The following is a 26,611-nucleotide window of genomic DNA, read 5'->3' as shown; positions in this document are numbered from 1 at the left end:
CAGATCCATCTTTAAAGTAGCAGAACAAATGGGTAGCATAGTTGATCCATGGCAATTGAGATGTAATCTAAGTATACATTGACTCGTTCCAAATAACCCCATGTACACTATCAAAGCATACTAAAGATTACATGCTACAATGAAAGATCCCACCACAAAAGGGACTTGGCCATAGAGAATTACTTAGATTTACAAGTATCTGCTTTCTCTTCATAAATGCAAGGAAATGGACTCATATATCACTGAAGCCAACAGTGAATGATCTTACTAAGAAGTTGTTGGCTTTGTGCATCACAAAAAGCACCACTGCTTCCTGTATCAATCTTAGATGTGAATATGTCGTTGGATATTTTAAGCTCGTCAACTTTCACTTCCAAATCTCACAATATGTTGTGAGAACATCATAACCAAACCCAAGACAGATTACTGTTGATTCAACTTTGGTAGAAGTATAAATAGCAGAACATGAACAGAGAATAGGCAGCTTTCTGGTGTAGGAAGAGCAGGTCCTAATGATCAATGAACTGCGATTGTGATTATCTATCATGATAAATTGAAGGAAATGCTGATAGTCTACGACGAGCAATAGCAAAAATGCATCTGGCTCTCATGCTTGAAGCACCTGACAGTGCACAATGTGACTTTTCAAACCTCGGCCAGCTATACTTGACAATATATTTGTAACAAGAGTCCTGAGATGACCTCTCCCGGCTATATTCTCCCAAAGGTGAGGGTTACTCTCTACACGTTTGTCAGGACTGGAAACATCAACCAGGCTAACACTCATGTTGTTCCGCACAATGCAAAGCTTCCCATTGAGAGGAACAAGAGCAGCTGCCTCCAGAGCATGAGAACTCCCTTGATGGAGCTTGCTATCTATAAATTTGTTCCATGTATCTGAGGCTTCATCATAAACCCTAAGCTTGCAGCCATCCCGGCAATCCAGGGCATAGAGATGTCCATCTAAACTGATGCTAGGATTGCGCCAACCAGCAACCATTCCATCACTGATTGGGGTCCAGGTACTAGTTTCTGGATCGTAGGCTTCACTCATCACCTCACGGTGGGACCCAAGACCTTTTAGAAACCACTTCCCATCATAAACCACACCTATGAAAGGCACCATAGCCGTGCTCATATCTGAAATAAAGCTCCACCGGTTCTTGTTAGGGTCATAAACCTCGGCTGAGCGGAGAGTCCTTTGGATTCCTTCACACTCTCCACCAGCCACATACAGGCAGTTATTTATGACACAAGAACCAAAGAAATGACGCTTACGAAGCATATCTGGTGCCCTATGCCATTTATTTGTCCGGACACTATAGAAAATGACTAGTCTCATAGACCCCCTTAGTGGATCCTTTCCTCCAAATAAGTATAGGTGGCAACCACTTAGAACAGCACAACCAAAACCAAGGGCCCCAGAATATTCACGAGGAACTGGTGGAAGTGGTTGCCAGATCTGATAGACAGGATCAAAAGCATTCCACGAGATCTTTCCATCACGATCTCTCTTGATGACATAAACCCACTCCTCTGCCATTCCAAGACTTTTCCTAAGAGAATAAAAGTAGTTCCCAGCAAGGAGGCGGTACCATCTCTTACAAACTAGACGGAGCTTTCGATGTTCAGCTCGAGGAACTCGAATCAGACATGCAATGGCCAGATCATCAGGTAGACCAGGAAGAAGTGGTGGTTGGACTCGGGTCCTCTCTCTGCGTGAGGTCTTGCTCTTGTGTGCATTAGGATTGATATCAGGCTGGATACAAAGTTTTGATCCTGGAACAAACTTCCTTGCCTCAGCAACTGTTTTTAAACCAGAATCTACTTTGCAATAACATGATGCGGAATCAACCTGCAAAACAATCCATGTTAGAATGCAAAAAAAGTTTCATATATGAGCACATTCTGCAGAAATATACGCCATCATTCCTGCTTACATGATTATACTTTCTCACACACAACATTTAGATATTGATCGCAGATAGTGGATGTCATCATTCAACAAAATGGAAAAGTGTGTAATTTACTTAACACCAACAATTTGTACTAAGGATCACATTACAGGCATCATTTAATCACATCAGCAATAAGAAAAGTCTTAGTGCCAGAGTTATAACATTAGCGCCCATAAGGAAACAAAACGTGGTCTAACATGTGGAGTAACAACTTTTTCTTTATCTTCAGTTTTCCTTCCCAATCCAATATACAAGGTTATATATCACCACAGACAATTGTCTTTGAAAAATATAATTCAATCCACCTCCAGTAAATCTTAATCCCAAACTAGATGAGCTTATGTGTAATTCCAATCCTTTTCTTCCATTTGTTCTTTATACAGTCAATTGTTCTGTGGATTGCCATGATACTTAAATCCATGGATGATTTGCAATTTCAATACATGTCATTTCCAGTTTACCTATCTCTTTTACTCCTACTACTTAAATCCAAACAATGATTTGCACTGGTGCATCCATAATTTTGCATCTAATATGGCAAAACCATTTCAAATGATCCCTTCCCAAAGTATCTTCAATGGATGCCACCTCCACCTTCATTTGAATGTACTAATATCTTATCCGATCATTTCATGTATTTCCACACATTTAATTTTTTCTCTATTCTAGTCAGATATGTTCATGAAGGCTTTTGGTCTTACGTGGCTTTAGCTAGATTTCACATAGCCCATTGTAATCTACACAAGCTGATAGATCAACACTGTGACAGTAGATAGTACCATGTTGAAAAGTTGCTTTATTAGCTTCCTTTCCAGATTCCATGGAGAAAGAGAGTTTGGAACATTTCTCAAATGGGCAGAATCAGAGATTCAGCACATAACTGCAAATTACTTTTTAGTGCACCATTTTCTGAAAGTTCATCAACTTTCCATGAGAGTAGTTCAAGCGTTGACATTTTTGAGTGGCCAGATCTTGCATGGAGCTTTTTAAGTGACATTATTCAGGCCAGGAAATGATGTGGCTCTTGTTCATTCTTTCCCATTCTAAATATAAACAAAATGATTAAGATAGAGATAAAACTTGCATCAAAGATAAAGTGTCTAATTTTGGTCATCAACAATCAAAGACATGCTGGTTCCAGATAAACATTATTGTCCTTGAAGTATGGCCTGAGTTCAAGGCAATGTCTTGTTGACATCTTCAAGAACGCAAACAATCCAGCAAGTAGTGAAGCCTGGACCTATGGATAGTCCCCAAATTATTCAAACATTGAAAAGAGCTCAGACAATGCACCATTATAACAAATCCTACATTATAGCTGTATTCTCTCAAAAAAGTTTACATTCATAAGCTTATATCCACTTTAAATGCAAACAAATTGCACTTTCTATCTGACAAAACTTCCAAAATCATCATTCAAAACTTAAAAGAAACATTAAATAGTTAAATACAGTAGTGATTATTTTGCACAGCAACCTTAAACAGGGATAACATAGACACCCAAGATAGAGGAGGGAACCCAAGTGACAAAAGTCAGAAGGGGGAAGCATCCCTAACTAATGCTCATAAAATTCAACATTAATCCCCAAAACAATTGTTATTAGTGATAGAATTTGATCATGGCATCTACAACAACTTGAACAAGGAATGACCATCAAAGCAAATTGATAAAAAAAAAAAAAAACCAAACACATTCTCAAACATGCAAGCCCTAAATTTCCAAGAAATTTTCTCTAGGTAGCATAATTAGCGAGCCATTTTCATTTAGGCATCATCAAAGGCCATAAAACAAAAACCAAAAAAAATGCAAGCAACCAAATTCTAAGCCTCACATACCTATCAATAACCCCCCAAAATTTGCTTCAAGTCACAGAATTAACAAGCCATTCTATATGGGTATCTTCTAAACACCAAAAAAAAACAAAAACCCGGCAACCAAAATGCAAACACAGACTAAACCAATCAATTACCAAACATTAAAATCCAAATAATTCCCTCGAAGCCTTCACATTTATCTCATAAATTCTTCAAAAAACAAGAAAAATAAACGACAAAAAAGGCATTAAAAAGATCAAGTCAGCTTACTAGTGGAGCTTGAACTCTAAACCCTCTTGGACCATTTGATGACCGATGATGCTCCATCTTTTGCATCAGAGATTCATAGAAAGATTAGAGCTTTAAAGAAAAGATAGCTCCTTTATGAGACCAAACAGATCAAGACAGCCAAAATTGAGAGATTCAAGAGTTAAATCTGACACCAAAGAGAGATAACAAAGAGCTTTGTGTTTTGTTGCTGATATTGTTGTCCCTTTTTCACCTTCTAACAAATGCAAACAAAGAAACAGGTTACAAACTTTGTTGTAGCTAACAAAACATGAGAGCACCACTCTCTCTCTCTCTCTAAAAATCAACTCTTTTCTCTCTCTCTCTCTCTCTCTCTGACCACAGTGAGAGTTTGTTCTCTTAACATTAACAGCTGGTCCCATTGAGTTCGACAACTTCTTTAATTTACAGGGGCTTTGTGACTCTTGTCTTAACAAAGAGTTGATTTTCCATTTTTATTTAATGCAATACTATTTTTCTTTGTTTTTTTTTTTTGGATTTCTTTTAGATTTTACACATTTTTTTTTACAATAAGATCATTTTTTAACAATATTTATATTTTAAAATCAAATTATTTTCAATGGAATCATAAACATATCATCATTTCAATAAATCTGAGTCACTAAATTGTAATTTTAAAGTAAAATTTTTAATAATGGATTTCACTAATCTATTAACTCAATGTGTATTTTCAAAGTTTTTTTTGTTTTATTTTTAACACTATTCTTGAACTCTCATGCAAAGTTATTAAATCTGGTTTCCTTCAATGTTTGTTTGGATAACAGATTAAATAAGTTAAATTGACGAAACATGAGTTATTCTAAAACAATATTATTTTAAGAATATTTTAAAATTAAAGTAAAATCAAGTTTTAACTTGAATTATAAATTAGCTTATTAATCAAACTGATTTAATATGAAAAAAAGGGGATAATAAGCCACTGAGCTAAACTATCCGACGAAACCCGCCGGACTAGCAGGTTTAATAACACTGCTACGGCGTGGAACAAATATACTTGGCATAATTTATGGTCAAGTTTGACAAAAACTTCTACCTATTTATTTAACGATTGATGTTAGATTTGTAAGAAAAAAATTCAATTTTTCAGCTGGCAAGATAGGAGGAGAGGACAAAGGGCTCATAGTGGGGTCTTGTTATTGCTTGCTCAATGACTGACTACATGCATAGGTCAAAACCCATTTCAAGGGGCACAGGATTTTGATGGTATGAGAATTGGGATCCATCATTCTCAATGGATTAATGGAGGAATCAAACACCTTTTTAGATTTTTTTGTTTCAAATCAATGCCCCCATCTACTCAAAGTCTATAGTATTGATGGTGTTCTTCTTAGCTAAAATACTACTATTTACTAACATAGCATAATTGTGTAGATCTATGTCAAAAAGACAAATTGGTGAGCAAGAAATGATGATAAAAAGTAACTATGGGGACGTGGATGTGTTGGTTTCAAATGAATGATTGACTGAATTTTCTTCATCGATGCCTTGGAAGTGCTTCCATACCAACCCTAAAAGACCCTTCAAACCTAACCTAAGGGAACATTCCCACGATATTGTGTGAGATAATTCCGTGTTTTTAAAAAATATTTTTAATTAAAAATATATTAGATAATATTTCTTAAGAATTTTTTATTTTTGTTTTTAGCCATCATATAAAACCATTAAAAAATATTCCCTTTGTATAAACTGAGAATAGCTTCAATTTCTTCAAGACGCATTACTATTTCTATTTCTATATATACGTGATCCATTCTTGATCAAACTAGTTATATTGACCCACGCGATGTCACGGGTTAATTTTTTTTGTATAAAAAATATAAAAAAAACTAAAATCTAAAAGTGTTAGATCTTTCTGTATAGCTATATCCAAAAATCTTGGATTTGGCTGCAACACCTAACTCAAAAGCAATATTTATAATATTATTAATAACATTAAACTTGCATGACCCAGGTTTAAGTGGGTCTGGCTGCAATACCAGACCCAATAGCTTTGGATGTGGGTTTGACTGCAAGGTCGTGTCATAAAAGTGTAATAATTAATAGATTAATTAAAAAGAAAAAACAAAGAAAAAAACCAACATGAAGAAAAAAACTAATGAAGAAAAAGAAAAAAAATATGAATTAACTGGGTTAACCCTTCAAACCAGGTTAACCCGTTAAACCTGAGATTCGTGTCGTGAAATTTTGATAACTAAATAGAAAAAAAAATTAACGGGTTAACTCAGAATTAACTGGGCTAACCCGTCAAACCCGGGATCCGTGTCATGAAAGTTTGATAACTAAATAGAAAAAAAATTTCAATTAAAAAATGATAAGGGAGAAGCAAATAACAATTATAAAAATAAGAACCAAAATTAATATAAAAATTAAATTCTAAGGGATGAAATTGAAAAACAAATATTTAAAATAATATATATATATATAGCAATCAAAAGTTTGAGGACTAAATTTGATATAATCAGCAAATAATATGACATTTCTAAAATTTTCACAACTTTCTAAAAGTATTTTCCGTCCAAAATAAAAGGAAAACACTTTCCTGGAAACCAAGCTAAATTTTTCTTTGACTGGAAAGTGTTTTCTATTTACCAACTTTTCTAATAACAAACAAACACAAAAAAAATTAAAAAATAATTTCTCAAAAACTAATTTTCAAAAAACAAACACACCCTAAATTATCACTATTACTACAATTCGAAATAACCCTAAATGAAAGTGAAGAAAAATATCCTCTTTAAGGTGCACATGCATTAACGATGGGTATTATCTTCGAACCCTTGTCAACACGTCTTATTAATTGCATTAACTTGAATTATATTGGTTTTGATACGTGTGTGTGAAAGCTTTAACTTTAATATATTCCCTCGATAACTTACGTAAGTGTGTTATTAAATTCAGGTTTATCCGAAACTTTATTTGAGTTGGCTTTTAACAAAAAGCGCATGGGAATTGACATGATTAAAAATTAATTTGAATTAAAAATATTAAAATAATATTATTTTGACCGTTTTGAATTGAGTCAGTTAACCATACAATTCATAATTCGAAACTTAGTTTGAGTCATATTTCAATAAAAACTATATGAAAATTGACATGGTTGACCTGATGAATCAACTAACAATCGAGTAAAAGCTTGTTTGATTTAAAAGAAAATCAAAATGATATTGTTAAAATCTTGTTTGACTTTAAAAAATTTAAAATGATATCGTTTTGGATTAACCTAATCAATTTAGATTAACCTACGTATCATGTGACTCAATCCCTTTCCTGTATAATGTTTAATAACTTTACTATATATATATATATATATATAATCTCGAATAAAAAAAATGAAAATTTGAAAGATAGTTGTAACATATCATAGGACCATTTCCAATAGGAAATGTGCAACCACTCCAAAGGGTGTGATGATTTGCAGAAATGGCATAATTTTCCATGGTGTCATCATCATCGGTAACTGAAACCCATCATACAAATAATTTCTTAACCACACCATATCCATATTCTTGAAGTCTATTTTAGATCCCCTAATTAAATTAACCACACAATGAAAACTACTTTCTTTTGAGAATGAATGAAATTCGACATCGAGTTTCTTTCAATGATGTCAAGCATTTTGTCAATTCGTCCCTCGTAGTTGATTTGCCCACGCTTGCCTGTTTCTGTGCCTCGATCTTCAATTCGTCTAGCATTGATCTTTGGCTATGGATTCATAGTCAAAGTAGCTTATAATTGCATAACTTTCAACATCATTCTCTCTTTGAACTTGTCCTAATGTGGAGCGTGGGATAGGAAACATATAATTATTAGCACTTCTTCATAATTCATACCATTCATTAAGTTTAATTGACTCTAGATGAGATTTATTATGCGCAAGTTGTTATGTTGGAAAGATGGGACAAAAATTAAACCATCTATAATGTGAAATTAAATTAAATTAACCCATACTTGCATCCTCTTATACTTTCTTTCAAGTGCAATTTAACACAAGTGAAGTTTTCTAACCATATCATGTTCAATCACGTTATGATACAAACATTGTTAGTTGGAGGGATGTAAATATAAAACACACTGATGTTTGTTTTTGCTATCTCTGTCTTTATTATTATTATTATGATGCTAAAGTGTACAAAACCCTAACCCTAATAGGCTGCGAAAGATGGTGAACATGGATGAACATATTTTGGTGTACTTGCCCTTTTGGCTCATCTTGCATATGTCAAAAGATGATTAAAAAAACCTCTACACATATTGGATGTGGCATCTGTTTCAATGGCCCTCCTTTTCTTTCTCCTAAAAAACCAAAAACGCAACTGCTCCATCTCCTCCATTTTGGACCCATCTTACACATGACACAGCACACTGACATGCATGGAGTTTATTTTTCTTCTCCTCTCCCACTTTTCTCGCATAGCCTGTCACAAGTCAATCTTTGAGAAATTTATTTCATCAATAAATTTGGCAACCTCGTTTATCTATTTCACGTTTGACAGCTTCACATCAGTCCTGAGGCAACAAAGACAGCTAAAAAGTGAAGCAGAAGAAAATCCCATCTAAGCATATTTCATGGTGTAATGCTACTAGTAAAATTCCGTAAACATCATGAACACATCCTGTAGCATCATCAAATTTGTACCAATAAATCATAGACCGATTTGTTAATGCTAACTAAAGATTAAAATATAAAGCTGTGGAATAGATGTATGTTAAAATCGTAAAAAGAGAAAGGTTAATGTAGTAATCAGGATAATATAGGTGGAACTGTCAAAACTGGAAAATTCACCACCTTGATTACAGAAGTATGAATTCATGGACTGATTCCCAGATATTTCAGCAGGGGAGAATTCAAGCATATTCATGTTCCGAGAAAGCTTAGTATTTATTCCAGTGACCATCAAAATATTACAAAAGCCTTTTCAAAGACTCCTTTCAAAGGGGAAGAAGAGAAACTAGAGAAACAGCAGGACTAGATGCCTCAACAATAAGTCCCCTCCAACCAGGTCGAAAAGAACATGCCTAAGAGATTAACACAAATGACTGAAAAGAAACCCTATGCCCTCCCCCACCACATATTCTACAACCCTTCAACAGCCAGCAAAGTTTAGAGGGAAGAGAAAACGGAAAAAAGAAGGGCACCGAGTAATACCTATTCTATTAGAACTTTTTTCACCATAAACTACCAAGCATTGTACATCTCTACTCCTGCAGCGCACCAACCCCAAACTTAGACCCCCCTCTCAGTGATAGTTACTTCTAAGAGTATAGTAACGACGATGGCTAGAGACAGCTAACTAAAAGATGCAACAAAAATGAGAAAATGGTCCCCGTGAAAGAAGGGAGTAGTCCACAAACACTAGACACCGAGTCCTGTAAATGCTTAAAATGGTCAATTGTTTAATCCCATGCACTGGTCACCCCAGAACCGTAGCCTCCACCACCATACCCGCCTGAAGCCCCTCCATATCCACCACTGCTTCCTCCACCATAATAATCTGAATTGCCCCTACTGGAAGAGGAATCCCTCCGAAAGTCACGGCCACCAAACCGACCTCCCCCAGAACGACGGTTCTTCCCTCCAAAGGAAGCACGAGCTGCATAACGAGAGAGCCAAGCAGGTACTTCTTGATTTGCTTCTTGCATTAGTTCAGATAGTGGCCTTGCCATTGATGCATTGCCCTCATTGAAGAAGGCAGTTGCCAGACCAGATTTTCCAGCTCGTCCCGTTCGTCCGATACGATGGACATAATCATCAATATCGTTTGGGAGATCAAAGTTAACCACATGTGCAACACGAGGAATATCAAGACCACGTGCTGCAACATCAGTTGCTACCAAAATTGGAGTGTTGCCAGATTTAAATGAGCGCAATGCCTGTTCTCTTTCCTGCATGATTTAGAAACAAATTTATCAGAGTACTGTATTACAAATATAACAATAACTTCAAATATGTAACAATCCAATAATGAAAGGACAAAATCAGAAAAAAAACCAAGAACAGATATGAAGTGGGTTTATCTAGGAATCAAACTTATTTCATTCCCAACAGCAGTCTGGTATGTAATTACATAACATCTAGATGCTTGATTTGCTACTACTATCGCCCCCACAGCAGCCCTTTTATCAGCCAAAAGAAAGAAGAAAACAAGTCTTAAAGATTTTGGAAAAAGGAGGGGATGCATCCCCTCACCCCACATGCCACAGTTAATATAAGTTTACAACTGCTAATCACAAACCCTGGCAACACCAGACAGACACCAACCACCCCTTCCCAAAAAGACAAACATTATAAAATTCTGTTCTGAAGCACCCAGTTCAGAGGTGTATCAGTCTGCCACCTCCATTTCCAGAAAATGTCCTCAAAATTCCGTCCAACAAACACTTTCTCTGATGCTTTTTGTTGACAAACGAGAATCTTTCACAAGCTAAACTTTACCAAATTCTTTCAGTCATTCAATTTGTCTCACTAAGACTTCCATTTATAGTTTTGGTTATAACTATCTAGGAGCTTGGCACTTATGGTTGATCTTATTTGTCAAGAATAACAAGCTGCATCATCAAAGACAATTAAATAGGAAAAGTTATGAAAGGAAAAACAGCAAAATCAGCTGGCAATGAATGCCCTGTCATCCAAAATAATGAAAATTTTCAAACCCCATATTCTAATGACGTTTTTATATTGCTCTAGAAAGTATTTTAAGAAGTCTGCTTTTGCAATCTTTCTTGTTTCTATTTTGTTACTATTAAGGATGTCACTGACGAGCACTGATTACCCACCTAATCCCTTCACAAGACCAACAGCTTCATAAAGGTCCCAACCAAAGATTTCAGCAATCAGAATCAAGATCACGAGATAAAATGTTTGAATTGAAATAGATACCGTGAATGAAAGAATAACTACAGCAATGACGAAAAATAATACCTGTTGTGATCTATCACCATGGATGCTAGTAGCAGGGAAATTATTAATGCATAGCCAATGCTCAAGTGAATCAGCACCCTTCTTAGTCTCCACAAATACTAATGTCAAATCTTGCTGAAATATTACATAATATATGCAACAGTCAATGGCAGATACTAACAAGGAAACAAGATTTTTCTAATGATTATTTATCTGTGAATAAAGCTTATCTAAGATATATCAGGGCATGCCACTAACAAGTCAAAACATTCCCCATTCTCTAGTAGCAGGAGAAGGAGTTGGGAAGCAAACATTGTTTTTGCCAGTGTTACCTTGCCCTGAACACCATTCGCCCGCTGTGCATAAAGGAGGTCCATGAGGTGACTTCTTTTGTCAGACTCCTGAACAAATTCAACTCTTTGGGCAATCAAATCTGTACTTGAGCCCACTCGTCCAACAGCCAAAAAGACATAACTTGCCAAAAAGTCAGAAGCTAGTCTCTGCATAGCAACAAAAGGTTGAAAGGTATCACTATTATAGAATTTTGAGCATCATAAGCAAATCTTTGACACCATATCCAAGGTGCTTGTGCATCATCTACATCTCAAACCAAATTCTGCCTCATTACATGTGGAAAAGATGATGCAGTATACAAGACCAGAAGAGAAGATTTGAAGCATTATAGGTTTGCATGCGTTTTGCTATTTCTCGGATATAACACCTCTTACCCTATCGAATTTAACACCATACACAGATGTAATTATAGGAATTCTCAATCAAATTTCAGAAAATCAGTATCGGCAAGGGTTTCTTGTTTTGGTCATTAAATGCAATATTACCTAATCAAAACCTTTTTTCTTATCAGCAAAGCAAGTATGTCAATCAGAGTGCCAAAGATAGCCCCCACCTTCCATACACTTGAGGTATTCAAAGGAAGTCAAAGCATATTTACTTCTAATTATTTTGTGCATCTACTACCTCACAGAAGAAGAGCGGACTTAATATAGTAATGTTTCTATACAAAAGCCAAAAAAGCTTTGGGATCTCTCAAATTAGTAATGGGAGCTTTCTCCTTATAAAAGAAACTTTAAGGAGCAGAAAACAGACCTGTATCTCTTTTGGAAAGGTAGCACTGAACAGCATTGTCTGTCTTGAACCAGGTGGAGGCATGTCCATTTGTTCCACAATTTTTCTTATTTGAGGCTCAAAACCCATATCCAGCATCCGATCTGCCTCATCTAAGGCCAAATACTTGATCATCTGCAATGAAACCCTAGCCCTCTCCAACAAATCCACCAATCTTCCTGGAGTTGCCACCAGAATATCAACACCTCTCTCCAGTTCTCGCAGCTGGCCACATAAATATCAACATTTAAAAATAGAATTATTGTGGAAAGTGGCAAACCTAATATCACTGTATAACACCATTTGATGGCATGTTGCTCATTAGATAGCAGATTCTAACAGTTGTATTCAACGCTTTACCAGATAGCACCACTAGTATTGCATGAAAAACAGTACAGCATTCATTGTTTTCCAATCGCAGAGTCGAGAAACATGCAGCAGAAAATGTGACTTCTAGTTGAATATATAAAATTGAAATGAAGGCAAAGCCAGGTCGCTAGAAACAAACAAAAGAGACTATCACTGGGGATCAGGGGGGTGTAAGTTTGAGATCCAAGAAATAGCTTGGATAAAAACAGCATAACACATCAGCTTTGAGAAGGTACACATTAACAGGTAGAGGGAAAACAGATTCAAATCTGACTTCCCAAAAGAGGTCATTGTTTAATTTCACAAAGGAAAAGAGTAAACAGTATAGTTACAGCCACAGAATTAAAGTCCAGCTAACAGTATAGGAAAGTATGGCTGATCAAGGAATGATGCCAGGAGCCAACATAATCAGTTTCAAAAAAGAAATTATGAAAAATAGCAGGCACTAGCATCACCAACTAATACAAAACCTGTTGGTGAATTGGTGCTCCTCCATAAGCAACAACCACTTTAACACCAGTTTGATATGAGAATTTCTTAGCTTCCTCATGTATCTGCAATCATAACCACAACATATTAGGTTTCCTCACAATAAGCAGCACAGATAGAAGCGTATCATATAAACAGCCAATTAACAAAACTCACCTGCATTGAAAGCTCTCTGGTTGGAGAGAGAATAAGAGCTAGCGGGTACACAGTTCGTGCTCCACGAAGTGGCCTTTGTGCACTCTGATCTTGCATTTTCATAATTCCACTAATAATCGGGAAACAGAAAGCAGCAGTTTTCCCAGAACCAGTCTGGGCACAGGCCATCAAGTCCCGGCCTGTAAGAGAGATTGGAATGGCATGCCGCTGCACCGGCGTGGGCTTCACATACTTGCACCTGCGGATGTTCAGATTCAACGCCTCACCCAAATCAATCTCCGCAAAGGTATTTACAGCTGGTGGCACATTCTCCCCACTTGTCTCAACTGGAATATCTTCATACGCATCAAAATTAATGCCAGTATTCTCTTGCTCACTAAATGGCTGCTCTGTTTCGTCATCATCTCCAAAAGGATTTACTTCCCGCTCTCTCCCACGATCCCAGCCACCTCTGTTTCCCCACCCACCAGATCTCCCACCGCTACCACCATACCCACCACGGAAATCATTTCTTGGAACACCTGAGCGCGATCCACCACCATACCCAGAATGATCATTACTCGACACAGGCCCACTATGAGCAGCAGCTGGTGGGTCTGAGGATGGTGCACGGTTACGGAGATGAGGAGGGACGTATGTGGATCGGGAAGGGGCAGCTGCAGGAGTAGTACCTACACTTCCAGTGTTAGCAGAAGAACCAGCATTTATGTTCTCAGCTGCAGAATTTGCAGCCAAATCTGCCCATGAATTCTTCTTATTCATCACAATTCTTCACCAGAACGCAAAAACCCCAATACTTTCCTTTTTGATTCAACTTCAGTCAACACAATTCACCCTTTATGCAATTTTTCTTTTTTGATCTCACAAACTTCAATTTAAGCCCTGACAAAACCATAAAATCTATCATATTCTCAATGTTCAAAGCATATGCTCATCACATACAACAAAACAACAACAGCAACGAGAAAACTACAACAAATCAAACAAATCACCAAAACTCATTCAAAATTCCTTTTTTCTACACACGGCGAAACAAATTCAACCACAAACTTCACCAAATTAAATTCCTCAAACTTACTTTTAACACTCCATCATAACAAACAATAAATCAATCAAAATCTCGATTTTCATCACATTTAAACCATAAGAAAATCTAACAGCTAAATATCAAACACAATCTTATAAAAAACAAAAAAATAGAAAAAGAAAAACCAATTCCTGAAACAAATAAACCTATCAAATCCTCAAAAACACAATCATCATCTTCCATGCAGACAATGCAAAAAAAGAAAAAAAAAGAAAAAACAGACCCTAAAGAAATAAAAAACCTGATCTGCTTCATCAACAGCCAAGATTTAAAAGCAACAACTCTATTCCAAAAAATCCAACCTTTCGAGCGAAAGAGAGAGCGAGGAAACGGAGAGGCGAGAGGGGAGAGAGATTTGAAGGAAAGGATGCGTTTGGAATGGAGAGGATCGAAGAGAAGGAAGAAACCCTGATAATTAAATTAGATAAAAAAATGAAGAAGAGAATAATATTTTTTTTCCTTGAAAAGAAAACGGAAATACAAAAATATCTTTTGATGGGGGCTCTCTGTACAAGTTAAGGTTTCCCTCTCTCTCTCTATTCTTGTAAGCAGAGTTTTTTCTTTTTTCTTTTTTCTTTTTATTTTTGGAGTATGTCCTCTCGTCTCACGATTTTCATCGGGTTAATTGGGTCATGATTCATGAATATTATTTTAAAACCTTCTCTAACCCGACACGTCAATTTAAATCCTAGTCTATTTAAGTTCGAGCTAAAAAATAAATATAAAAATAATAATAATTTAATTTACCCAATTAAAAACCAAGATTCACTTGATTAACTGGTCATCGACCCTTAATTAAAAAATAAAAAATTATTTTTAAAAATAACATTGTTTTTTATTTTAAATAAAATATTGTTTTTTTATTTAAAAATATATTAAAATAATTTTTTTTATTTTTTAAAAATTATTTTTAATATCAGCACATCAAAATAATATAAAAACATTAAAAAAATATTAATTTAAAGCAGAGAAAAAAATAAAAAATTTTAATAGTTTTTAAAAATACTTTTAAAACGTAAAAACAAACAGAGTGTAAAATTATTGTTTTTAATATATTAAAAATGTATTATTTTTTATAGATTTTTTTTATATAAATATATTAAAACTATTCAAAAACATTTAAAATGTATCATTCTAATTTTTTTAAAATATAAAAAATAATTAAAAAATACTTCAAAAAATATATTATAACACAAAAATAAATATTTAATAAATCAAGCAAGTTTAATTGAGTCAATTTTCAATTCTGATCCAAAATCGAACTAAACCTAAATCTAAATCGGTCCAAGTGAGCAAAGTTACTAAATTGGTATGCAAACATTGTCGAATCTTCCTTCTCTCTTTTTTTTTATTGTTTTTTTCCATTAACAAGAATTAAGATTAAAAAAAAGATTTATTAATCTCAATTCTAATTCATGCCAAGGAATTGAAAAAAATAATAATGGAGAAAAGATCGGGGGGAGGACTTACAAATAGAAAAGGGAGATTTTATTTCTATGGTTTTCCCTAAATTTGAGAACAATTGCCAATTATTTTTCAAAGTCGTGATCTTTTACAATCCAACCATCATTCATGTTCATTATTTTGTTGGTTCATATAATTATATCTCAAAGGATGTTGATATTATAAAGATCTTAGTTACTGTTTTAAAATTAAAAAAAAGATAAATATATAGACAATAAATATTTATATATTTTTCTATTTTAAAAATATAAAAAATTACTCTTAAATTGTTATAGAAACATATTTATTTTATATCTTTATTCATATATTTTCAACCAAATAAATTTATATCTCTATAATTTTTTGTTTTTTAAACCAAATAAGTTTCTGTATCAATTATCTTAATCTTTTTTATTTTAAAAAAATAATCAAAACACTAATTATTTTATATCTTTGTCTTTTTTTATATATACACTTGCCTATCTTCTTTTTATATAGTGAGACATTAACAAGACTCAACTATAGAATAAATATTCTGAAATAAATAACATTTGTTTATAGTTTAAGGACAAAGTTGTGTAATTGTAAAAATAAGGGACAATTATATAATCAATAAATAAATGGAGGACTCATTTGCATATTCTCCAATTATAATCTAATCAAACAAATAGGTAAAAGCCATTGGCATCTCTCCACCGCTCCCTTCTTCCCTACACTCTCTCTCTGGAATTATTTTTTCTGTTTTTCCCTAGAAAAAAAGAAAAATTCTAAGAGAAAATTGAAATCTAAGGTTACAATTTTTTTATATAAATTTGGGAGATTTAATCTCTGGATCTCTAATTGGAAAGTAATTAGTGGTTAAACCTAAAAAGATTAATAAAAAATGAGCTTGGATTCGGTGGCTACAAACGCACATGGAAACCTTGATGAGGAAATTAGTCAGCTCATGCAGTGCAAGCCCTTATCAGAACAAGAGGTAACCATTTTTCTCCATAAAAAGTTTCCATTTTTATGTTTTTTGAGATGTTTTTTCTTTGATTTTTTTTTGGTGGGTTCTGGAGCTGTTTCTGGGATAAATGGTGTTGATCTCGTTGGTTTTTTTGGGGTTGAAATTGGGGATTTGTCATAAAAATACTTCATTTCGGTGTTTTTTTGGGCTATTTTAAGTGTTTGAGGTCAGCTCTGGAGAAATGGCGTGGATCTGGCCGGGTTTGTGAGGGTTAAAGTTGGGAATCTACTGTTATTTTGGGTTCATGTGCGGTGTGATCTATGTTTGAAGGGATCGTGGAGGGTTTAAGATAGATTTGGGGAGGTGATTGGAACAGATCTGTTAATTGGTTTTGGTTTTTGAATTTTTTCTTATGATTTATTCAAGTTAAGGTTTCAAATTGGCGAAAAAAGTTTGGATTTTTGTTTGATGGGTTTTATTGATTGGAAGACTTCTTCATAGTTTGGAAGGTTAAGAGAACAGGAGTATGATGCTCTTTGCTTATTAGATTATACTGCTTAAGCTGCCATAATTGAAATTTGGTTCTTTGTGGGGTATTCTAAATCGGAGTGGATACTTCGAACTTGTGCTTTCTAGATGTATTAATGAAGTTGGATTCTGGTGGGTGACATGGATCCATTATTTTGGTTTGAAGTGGATGCTAAGATGTTCAAGTCTAGGAGTAAGTGTGCAATGTTGATGCTTGTTTTAGGAGGATTGCTTTCAAAACTGGGAACACCTAGATTATTCTTTGGGGATATTGTTTTCAATGGAAATGTTTTTTATGATTCAGGTAAGGGCATTATGCGAGAAAGCTAAGGAGATTTTGATGGATGAAAGCAATGTTCAGGTACTCTACACTCTTATGTTGTTTTTTTTTTCCTGTTATCAGAACATAAGTTCTAGGATTTTTTATATGCCATTTTTATGTTTCAGTTCAGTATCCATCTTTTGCTATCTATTCCGCAATGCAAGCTATGAGCCTTTTAGGACTTTGGAATCCACTGAGTTGTAATTGACTTTCTTTGGTTGTACATCTTTCAGCCTGTTAAAAGCCCTGTTACAATCTGTGGTGATATCCATGGTCAATTTCATGATCTAGCTGAGCTTTTTCGCATTGGCGGGAAGGTAAGTTTCTGATTGAGCAATTTTATGTTCTAATATTTGCAGACATGGCGATTCAAATTAATGCCAATTGTTATCTCCTTTATGAGTTTTCTTCTTGTGGCTGTAATGGTCACAATCTTGCATTTGTTTTTAGTTAAGGAGATACACATGGAGTCTCTTTACTGCACTTTCTTTCCTCCTCCTTTTCTTTAGCTTCTATGGAGACCATTGCAATAGCAAGGGATCAACCCTTCCCTTTCTCTATCATCTGTTAATTTTTCTAACATTTACTGGAAATGCAAGGATTTCTAGTTGAGGTTCCTTTGACTGCTATTTATCATCATACATGGTGTATATCTGACAGTGCCAGTGATGCCACAACATTCTGAGTACATTACACATTTTACTATTTTTAATTTCTATTTCATTATCATGCTATCATCTAAGGTATTAAGCTTCCACCATTTGTCTTGTGCTCACCTAGTTTGGTATTGTTCACTTGTGCATTTTTGTTTGCTGTAGTGTCCAGATACAAATTACTTGTTCATGGGAGATTATGTTGACCGTGGCTATTATTCAGTAGAAACCGTAACAGTAAGTACTTCCATCTTTCTATTTTCCCCCATGCATTTCAACATCAATGTCTCCCTTCTCCTTTGATGTATCTATGCCATTATAATAGGTTGTATTTTTAGAGTTGTCCATGGAACTGTATGTATGCCAAAGTCTTTCTGGTTTGAATTGGAAAAACATATAAATTAAGCTGTGTTGAATGGAACACTTCTAACATTCTCTTACCTATACACAAATTTTGATAAACTTTGGCCTTAGTTTGGTTGAGGCTCTTAACTTTTTAGATGTGATACTGATTGATTTTTTTATATCAGCTCCTGGTTGCCTTGAAAGTGCGTTATCCTCAACGGATTACTATTCTAAGGGGAAATCATGAAAGTCGTCAGGTATGCTTCCGAATGTATTTTGCCAACTGATGCTATAATTTGTTTTATCCTAGGTTGAAGGGTCATTAATTGATTATATTTGCAACTTAATGCGGTACTGTTTTTGGCAGGGTGTAAACTTTTAAGACATCTAAACATTTTATGATTTCAATTCTTTCATACCCTAGCTTTTTCTCAGCATCAAATCAATTGGGCTGATTATGGATGCTTGTTCCCATTTCAGATTACTCAAGTTTATGGTTTCTATGATGAATGCCTGCGGAAGTGAGTTCTTCTGAATCCTTAGTCTAATGGAATTACATCCTAACTTACAAGTTAGTTTGGAATCCTACAGTCTTTGGCTTGTAGTTCCCTCTTAATGTTTCTTGTGTACAGTATGCATAAACATAAATTTTACTTTCTTACAATTGTGACCTGGATATGATTTTATAAATGACACGGATAAGGAAACGGGGTTGCTTGTAGAAGTGAAAAGCTATAACAAAAAAACATAAGGAGAAAGCAAGAGGAAAAAAAGCATTACAATGAAGTTTTTCTCAAAGCATGGGAAATCAAAGTTAGGCTGAACAAGAGATACTTGCATAGTGCAAACTGAAACTCTGGACATACTGTGTGTCTATCTAAGTTGCATGTTAGTGCATTAGGTGTCTTGCGGTTGGACTTCTGTGTTTTTAATTTGGACGACTGTTGCATTGGTTTGTAACATGTTTTATATGCATGAATATAAGTTGTTACAGAGAATTGGAATTCTCTGTGCAATTTCAACACTACACTTTATATAAAAAAAGAATACTACTTTTTGATGAACCTGACAAAGTGCACTAGCCTGTAAATGAAAACTCTACCCTCAACCCCCACAGTCCTTGAAATTGAAAGGAAGTGGACTTGATGATAGTTGTAGACTTTTTGACTAGTTGGAAAACAGGCTTCCAAGAACCTTCTCCTCTCACATCTTCTAACTTTGTATATCATGTTATTCAAATGGTTTTATACAATTCTTTTGGCACAAGTATGTACAGAAAAGATAAGTATCTATGGTGTTTTTTTTTTTTTTTGCAGGTATGGCAATGCTAATGTTTGGAAGATCTTTACAGATCTGTTTGATTATTTTCCACTGACAGCATTGGTGAGTGCTGGGTAAAAAAATATCAAATAACAAATATTTTTGCTACCAAGATAATTGAAGAAAAAAAATACCAAATTTGCATTTTCCTTTTTAGATGTACAATAGATTTTACTTCTTAGTTAGGGCATTTAATGTGGATATGGTGTCATATATGTATTTTGTTCTCTTTTGAAGGTTGAGTCGGAAATATTTTGCCTCCATGGTGGATTATCACCCTCCATTGAAACCCTTGATAACATTCGTAATTTTGATCGTGTTCAAGAAGTTCCCCATGAGGGTCCCATGTGTGATCTTTTGTGGTCTGACCCTGATGATCGCTGTGGTTGGGGCATCTCACCTAGGGGTGCTGGATATACCTTTGGTCAAGTAATATACTCACTCCACTCCCTTCTTTTCACCCATGCTCTTAATTTTTAGCAGAACAGAGTTTTCTTCTTGGGATGCTTACGGATATTGTTTCTGTAGGACATATCTGAGCAATTTAACCATACAAACAACTTAAAGCTGATTGCTAGAGCTCACCAGCTGGTTATGGAAGGATACAACTGGGGCCATGTAACTACTTCCCTTTGATGCTTTTCTTTTGGTGAATTTCTTGCTCTGGTTTGCAAATTTCATCTGATTGATTGTGCTTTTTTTCTCGTGACAGGAACAAAAGGTGGTTACTATCTTTAGTGCACCCAACTATTGCTACCGCTGTGGTAACATGGCTTCTATTTTGGAAGTTGATGACTGCAAGGGTCACACATTCATTCAGGTTGGTGTCTGATGCTAGAGCGCACTCTATGGGTAATGTCACATAAGTTAGGCTCAAAATAATATCTTCAAAATATGTTTGCAGTTTGAGCCTGCTCCAAGGAGGGGTGAGCCAGATGTGACCCGGAGAACACCAGATTATTTCCTATGATTGAAGCTGGTCTGGAGATGCCGAATCCTTACAGCCAGTGCTTCCTGGCTGGTTCACTTATTGAGGGCATTTTTCAAATCTAAGAGTATAAATTCACAATGATGGTGGGTGGGGTGGGTGGCAGAAAGCATGTATAACGGGCAGGTGGAGCTTCCTTGATTCAATTGGTTTGCTGATTATGCTAGAGTTTCCATAAGAGGAAGCAGTGGAGCTGGTGACCAAATAGCCGCAAATGTACCATTTCCAGCAAACAATGCGGCATCTTTTATTCCTTTGCCTTGATTCTGTTTTTGTTATCTTATTCCTTTTTGTAGAAGGATGGTTGTTTCAGGGTTGGGTATGTGTAGAGAGACAATGAGTTGACTTATAATGGGTGCTTTTATATTTTTTCTAACCAAGTGTTCCAGTAGGTGCCTTAACATTTCTAGATAATTTTTGATTGCACATTGCATACGAAAGCTGAACCTGAATTGAATTTAAACCCCCTCTTTAAGTTTCCCATGACAGTTCATTCCAAGCTTTGGTTGTGATTTTCCAGCGAAACATAGATTTGTGTGGACTAAGCGGTTTTTCCCTATCATCTTCTCTATGATAGTTGCCTTGATCATGGATTGTCAAAATATTGATTATGTCACCAGTGCGAAGTTCCGTGAAGTGTTGTCTCCCTCTAGAAATGTTGAAGCAAAACATTCAGTTCACTCAGTCTCTGTCAGCTGGCTCCCACCCTTGAAAGGTTTTGTGGAGAGCTAAAATGGTTGTTCCGTGATATTTTGGATTGTAATTGATGGATAAGAGACTGGTGGTTTGTGTGAGTGGACGGTTTATGCCATTTATGGTGCGGGTGGATGATTGCCAGTATTTGTTTGATAACGAAAGGCAGGCTGTTTGAAAGTGTTGAGGCAGCACCTCAAGGCAAATGGCATCTATTGATATTTGATTCTACATTTTACTTGGAATCTTTCGCAATGGGTATGGTCATTTTCAATGCCCACTGAGCTTGGAATCTCTTGCAAAATCGTCAACCTTAAAGCGTTGTCTATTTTTAGATAATTCCAACAAGGGAAGTCGACTGTAATGAGGGCCAAAAAACTAAAGATACAATGCTATAGCATGTAATAAATGTTCCTTTTCTTTCTTCTTTAGAACCCAATTTTATTTGGGTATTAATGTTAATGAATTGAAATGCTTTCAGTTCACATGATTATAATTATTTAATATATTTTTCCTTTCATCTGTGCGCTTAGGCTTAGTGCAAGGGAGAGAGCTCGAACCCAAAACAGGATATGGATGCCATAGCAGCATGTCTTCTCTGTTGTGGGCATATAGAGAACAGCATCTCGCCTGATAAATGCCTCAAAGAAGTTTGACACTTGCAGTGCAAGCAATTTTTGAGCAAAGGTCATAGTTTTGAAAACTGAGAAATGTGTGTGCAATTTACTTTCATAGTTTTGAAAATTCTAGTTCTATCAGAGAATTGAGAACCTGATATAAGCAATAATGAACCAATCTTACAAACATTCAAACTTTGACGATTTCCTCTATGATACACAAGCATAATCTTGATTCACTATTCACTCCACTTCTCCACTGTTTGCTGTCATAACTCCCCCACCTTAGGTCTGTTGACAAAATCTTGATTTACTGAAGGATCAAGCGAGACATTGATTGAGCTTTTGTGTATGCCAGGGGCAATGTGAGAAGTTTCTTTGTTCTTCCAACATAAGCTCGTTTTGTGAAGTTATCATAATCATTATCCTCAATTGCATCCAAGATTTTTTGGTATACTAGTAGGGATGACCATACCTGCAACAAATCACAGACCAATGTGTCAGCATATGAAAAATCTCTAGGTACAATATAGGTTAGAGTTGGAAGTGTTGCAAATTTATCATGCAAGTAATGGAAAGTTTTCAGTTCATACTGGCCACCGGCTAGCCTTTTCAAGCTTTGAAGCCCCTTCTTCTGCAAGGTTGAAATAGAATCTTGCCCTTATTATCTGCTCCTTCATGAACTCTCTCCATCCATCAGTGACTTTTCTTGCGAAAACATCTTGGTCGCATAGCCCAAACTGTGCAAGCTCATCTTGTGGTAGATAAACTCTCCCTCTCAAAGCACTGAAAGAAAAAGGACTGAACTAAGTTAAAAGATTCAAACGAGAAAACTGAATGGAAGTTGTGTGGAAAAAAGACTTACTCCTCTCCCACATCTCTAAGAATGTTTGTAAGCTGGTTTCCAATACCCAAGTACAGTGCCGCATTATAAATACTTTGAGCAGAAGCTTCAGATTCTGCTGCAATTCCCATCACTGGAACGCTCATTAGGCCGACTGTGCCCGCAACGTAATAGCAATAAAGATAGAGCTCTTGAAAATTATCGTAACGGAATTTTCTCGTATCCATTCTCATACCTTCAATCATGTCCCTAAAAGGCTGTGAGATGATAAAAAAACTCTATCAGATTGAGAACATACACTGTGCTAGGAATTAATCCATCTAGTAAATATTCCAAGCACCTTAATGTCTAAAGGGAACTTGGAAATTGTATCAGTAAGTGCAGCATCGAGCATGTCATAGGGGCGTCCATCAAAGATGTCTTGCAGCCTCTCTTCCCACCTATCAAGAACAGCAGTGCTCATGAGCACTGCATTAGGTCCATCGACCAGCTCATCTGTCCTCCTGCACCATACTGCAGAAAATATCTCAGTTGCAGTAGAACAACTTTCATAATAGTTTACTTATGTAAATCTCTTTGCTTAATTCATCTCTAGTGTGACTGTTAGGATCAATTGAATTGCTTCTTCGATCTTCTGAACTGAATATCTTTTCAAGTAATTTCTTGGAGCTATAAATAATTTGGTAGTATTGTCTTTGAAGGACTAATTTATCTATTCTGGGCTTTAATCTCTTACCATAAATTGCCCATGTGGCTTTCTGTCGCTCCTCTGTCATCAGCCGAGTTCCTGCATCGAGAGACAATGACCATCATTATTTTGCCACACAATTTGTGATAACATATATAGGCAAATTAAATGTTTTGATAAATCATAAAACAGGTTGGAAACCTGTGCTAATGGGATCTGGTAAGCTATCAAGCATGCATCGAAACGACGAGATAGTTCTCATATCATCTAGAAATCCTTGAATCATGACATCTAGAAATATACATGTAATGAACAATGTGGAAGGGATATGAATGTTACCTAGATAGAAAGTCTTGGCATATTCGGCGCAAATGTTTCTGCACCTTTCATAGGCTTCTTCAAGAAACGCTGGATGGAACTCCGGCTTTCTACAGATATCTTGCTTGCTTAAGCTGTTAGCCTGAGACTGCCTCTCAACAATTTCATGTACTTGAAGATCAGTATGAGGAATTCCATGTTTTAATAGCCGAGGAAAAGCACGTTGGCTTGATCTCTTAGGAGCTGCGATCACTTCAGCTCTTGCTCTTGTAACCAAGGATTTTGAGTGCAAGAACTTGCCATTATCTGCCCCAGTGCAAGGCTTAGCCGAAAGTGAAAATGTAGAACACATCCGGAAACGTTTAACGATTCTTCTCGGGTACGAAAAAGCTCTCTAGAAGAATGATAAAATGGCTTGAAAGGATCTAGAACTTCCTTCAAAACATCAGAAAACGTTACCTAATAACTTGATCATGATATTGCAACATCGAACAGCTAAAACATTTATACTCTCTAGCAATGTTAGGTCAATTAACTAGCTGTCTCTCTACCTTAATTCCTCTCCTCCTCAATCTCTTTATCAAAAGGAAATTGATGATAGCATCATGCAAATTGCCAAATAGTTTCAGCTGACTAGATTTTTCAAGCAAAAAATGGGGGATTATTGAAATGGCCTGCTCTTATCAAGGACAGCAGTTTGCTCTACAAAATCATGACAACTTGTAGTTTTTTTTTTATATTTTTCAGTAAAGACACGAGTCCCTAATGTGGTGTTTAGAGAATATTGGGTGTTACGAAGATGCTAGATTTTGTCCAATACCAACCAATCCAAAACATTGTTTGAGACTATGCAACAAGAATCTTGATCACTTTGATGCCTCCCTACACCCTTCAATTCTATTTATGTCCTGAAGTGATCATGCAGAAGTTTTACAGTATAGAAGTAAAATAAAACCCTCCCCCGTGAATGAACTAATCAAATGATAGGTCATGTTGACGTCCTCTTCCAATTATGGAGGCCATGATGCATGTCAGTTGGACTAGTTCTATGTAGTGCTTCCTTTGGAACATCTCAACATCAGGATTCGGTCCATCTACAAGGCTGAAAGTTCCTGTTTGGAGCTGCTTCTTGGCAGTTTGACTGTCCATTGATGTGATGCACCCTATGTAAGTTGAGACTTGATGAGACCATCTTTGCATTGGCTCAACCGAACCAGCTCAGCGAGGTGCTGAGAAAGTTCACTAAATCCATTGGGATCTAGCCATACTTGCCAAAACTAGAAAGGAAATTTGATAGGTAAAAGTCAATGTGAAAGACAAAGTGTGATCTGAAAAAAGAACATCTTGGAGACCGGAAAAAACAATGCCAAACGGCTTTGATTGGTTGTTCCAAAGCAATGAGCCAAAAGAAAAAAAAAGAATAATTGATTCCACCAATGATACTAAACTAGGAATTGCAGTCTGCATATATGTGTCATTTTCACCTCAGTTACTTAATTTTCTCTAATAATATAAAAGATTAGTGAAAGATAATTTTCTCCTAACCTAAAATAGTATAAAATTCATTCGGTTGCATCACTAGAACAGCTTTAAAATCCAACAGTATATAATTCAATCGGTTTTCACCACTATTGCAGTTTTAAAATTCAATTTAGATATCGAATTGAACAAGATTTAAGTTAGAGGATTAACTCGAGTTGATTTTTTAATTTTTTTAAAAATAAATTAAAACAATATTATTTTAATAAAAATTAAATAAATTGAGGGTTGAGTTTTGAAAAACTAGGGTATTTTTTTTTTAACTCAAATTAATCTAAATTTTAGATTAATTACATCCTCAATCAACCCGCTAGGAGAATTTAAGTTTTATAACCAAGACTAGAATAAAATAATAAAGCTGGCTATAAAATAGACCAGCAAGTAAATGGTACACAAGAAAGAAATAAAGTAGCCTAGGAACTTCATGAACATGAACTCTTAAGAAGGCTTGCTGATCTTAGAGTTTGATTTTTAAGGAAAACATAACTCCTTCTACACTTGAATAGGAAAACTGGGTCAAGTAGGTGCTTAATCATTCTTATTAATGGTATATGATGATGGCTGTTTTTAATAGCGATCAAAGCCAATATCAAGAGGTCAAATACACTAGTTTTTCTAGTCTATGAGTTAATATAATATGGTCAATTTAACACAGCTCTTTCAACTTCATAAGGTTTGAATGCTCATTTTCAAATATATTCATCAGTAGCCCTGACCACAAACTAGCCCAATCCCCATGAAATATGGATTTCCCTTCAATCTTTGGGCCTTTTGAGGGCAGGATTCCACATTTTGAAGTATTCTAACTTCATGGGCTACTTTGGACCTTTGTTAAGAAATGGGCTTGTTTTGTCACAAAAACTTTCCAAGGTAGATTGTTCTATTCACCTCAATGCCTGAGCAGGACTTGGAGAAGCAGTATCAGTATGAACAGCATATCCAGGGGGAGGGTGTCCAGCATTGAAGATGTCTTGCAGCCTCTCTTAAGAGTAAGCTCCAAGGTTTTTTCATTGGCACCATTTCCTCTTTCGGTGATAACTTTAACCAACCTTTTGTTGAGTGTTGATGCCCTTTTTCCTTCCTATGCATTACTCCAATACTTCCCCTCCTTACATTTGCCTAATGATCACAAAAAACTTACTCCTCGCACATATCTCC

General features: G+C 35.6%; 4 protein-coding genes across 6 annotated transcripts; 1 reads left to right on the top strand and 3 right to left on the bottom strand.

Annotated features, from left to right (window-relative positions):
* Positions 1-33: 33 nt before the first annotated feature.
* LOC7483258 (F-box/kelch-repeat protein At1g55270) lies at positions 34-4,442 on the bottom strand. The gene is made up of 2 exons (XM_024590995.2): positions 4,044-4,442; positions 34-1,855 (listed from the first exon to the last, which is right to left on the bottom strand). The coding sequence occupies exons 1-2, from the start codon at positions 4,107-4,109 to the stop codon at positions 608-610; spliced, it is 1,314 nt and encodes a 437-aa protein (XP_024446763.1). The 5' UTR covers positions 4,110-4,442; the 3' UTR covers positions 34-607.
* Positions 4,443-8,940: 4,498 nt separating this feature from the next.
* Positions 8,941-14,754, bottom strand: LOC7457715 (DEAD-box ATP-dependent RNA helicase 37). 3 transcript variants are annotated; one of them, XM_024581600.2, is made up of 7 exons: positions 14,430-14,754; positions 13,120-14,001; positions 12,945-13,028; positions 12,088-12,330; positions 11,313-11,480; positions 11,002-11,115; positions 8,941-9,965 (listed from the first exon to the last, which is right to left on the bottom strand). In XM_024581600.2, exons 2-7 carry the CDS (start codon positions 13,879-13,881, stop codon positions 9,477-9,479), a joined length of 1,860 nt encoding a protein of 619 aa, XP_024437368.1. In that variant the 5' UTR covers positions 13,882-14,001; positions 14,430-14,754; the 3' UTR covers positions 8,941-9,476. The 3 variants fall into 3 exon arrangements, with proteins under 3 accessions (XP_024437368.1, XP_002297644.2, XP_024437362.1); XM_002297608.4 differs by having other exon boundaries at positions 14,448-14,754; XM_024581594.2 differs by having other exon boundaries at positions 14,509-14,754.
* Positions 14,755-16,327: 1,573 nt separating this feature from the next.
* On the top strand, positions 16,328-21,130 carry LOC7483257 (serine/threonine-protein phosphatase PP2A-3 catalytic subunit). Its single transcript, XM_002299085.4, has 11 exons — positions 16,328-16,625; positions 17,431-17,487; positions 17,682-17,765; positions 18,267-18,338; positions 18,632-18,703; positions 18,927-18,967; positions 19,763-19,829; positions 20,004-20,195; positions 20,295-20,384; positions 20,479-20,586; positions 20,671-21,130. The coding sequence occupies exons 1-11, from the start codon at positions 16,533-16,535 to the stop codon at positions 20,734-20,736; spliced, it is 942 nt and encodes a 313-aa protein (XP_002299121.1). The 5' UTR covers positions 16,328-16,532; the 3' UTR covers positions 20,737-21,130.
* Positions 21,131-22,197: 1,067 nt separating this feature from the next.
* On the bottom strand, positions 22,198-24,607 carry LOC7457714 (phytoene synthase 2, chloroplastic). The gene is made up of 6 exons (XM_002297607.4): positions 23,936-24,607; positions 23,645-23,695; positions 23,249-23,421; positions 22,930-23,165; positions 22,658-22,850; positions 22,198-22,539 (listed from the first exon to the last, which is right to left on the bottom strand). The coding sequence occupies exons 1-6, from the start codon at positions 24,264-24,266 to the stop codon at positions 22,375-22,377; spliced, it is 1,149 nt and encodes a 382-aa protein (XP_002297643.4). The 5' UTR covers positions 24,267-24,607; the 3' UTR covers positions 22,198-22,374.
* Positions 24,608-26,611: the final 2,004 nt, after the last annotated feature.

This window comes from Populus trichocarpa, chromosome 1 (genome assembly GCF_000002775.5).
Source record: "Populus trichocarpa isolate Nisqually-1 chromosome 1, P.trichocarpa_v4.1, whole genome shotgun sequence".
Taxonomy (NCBI): Eukaryota; Viridiplantae; Streptophyta; class Magnoliopsida; order Malpighiales; family Salicaceae; genus Populus; species Populus trichocarpa.
The sequence above is the reverse complement of the archived record's forward strand: the minus strand, read 5'-3'. Positions and strand labels throughout refer to the sequence as shown.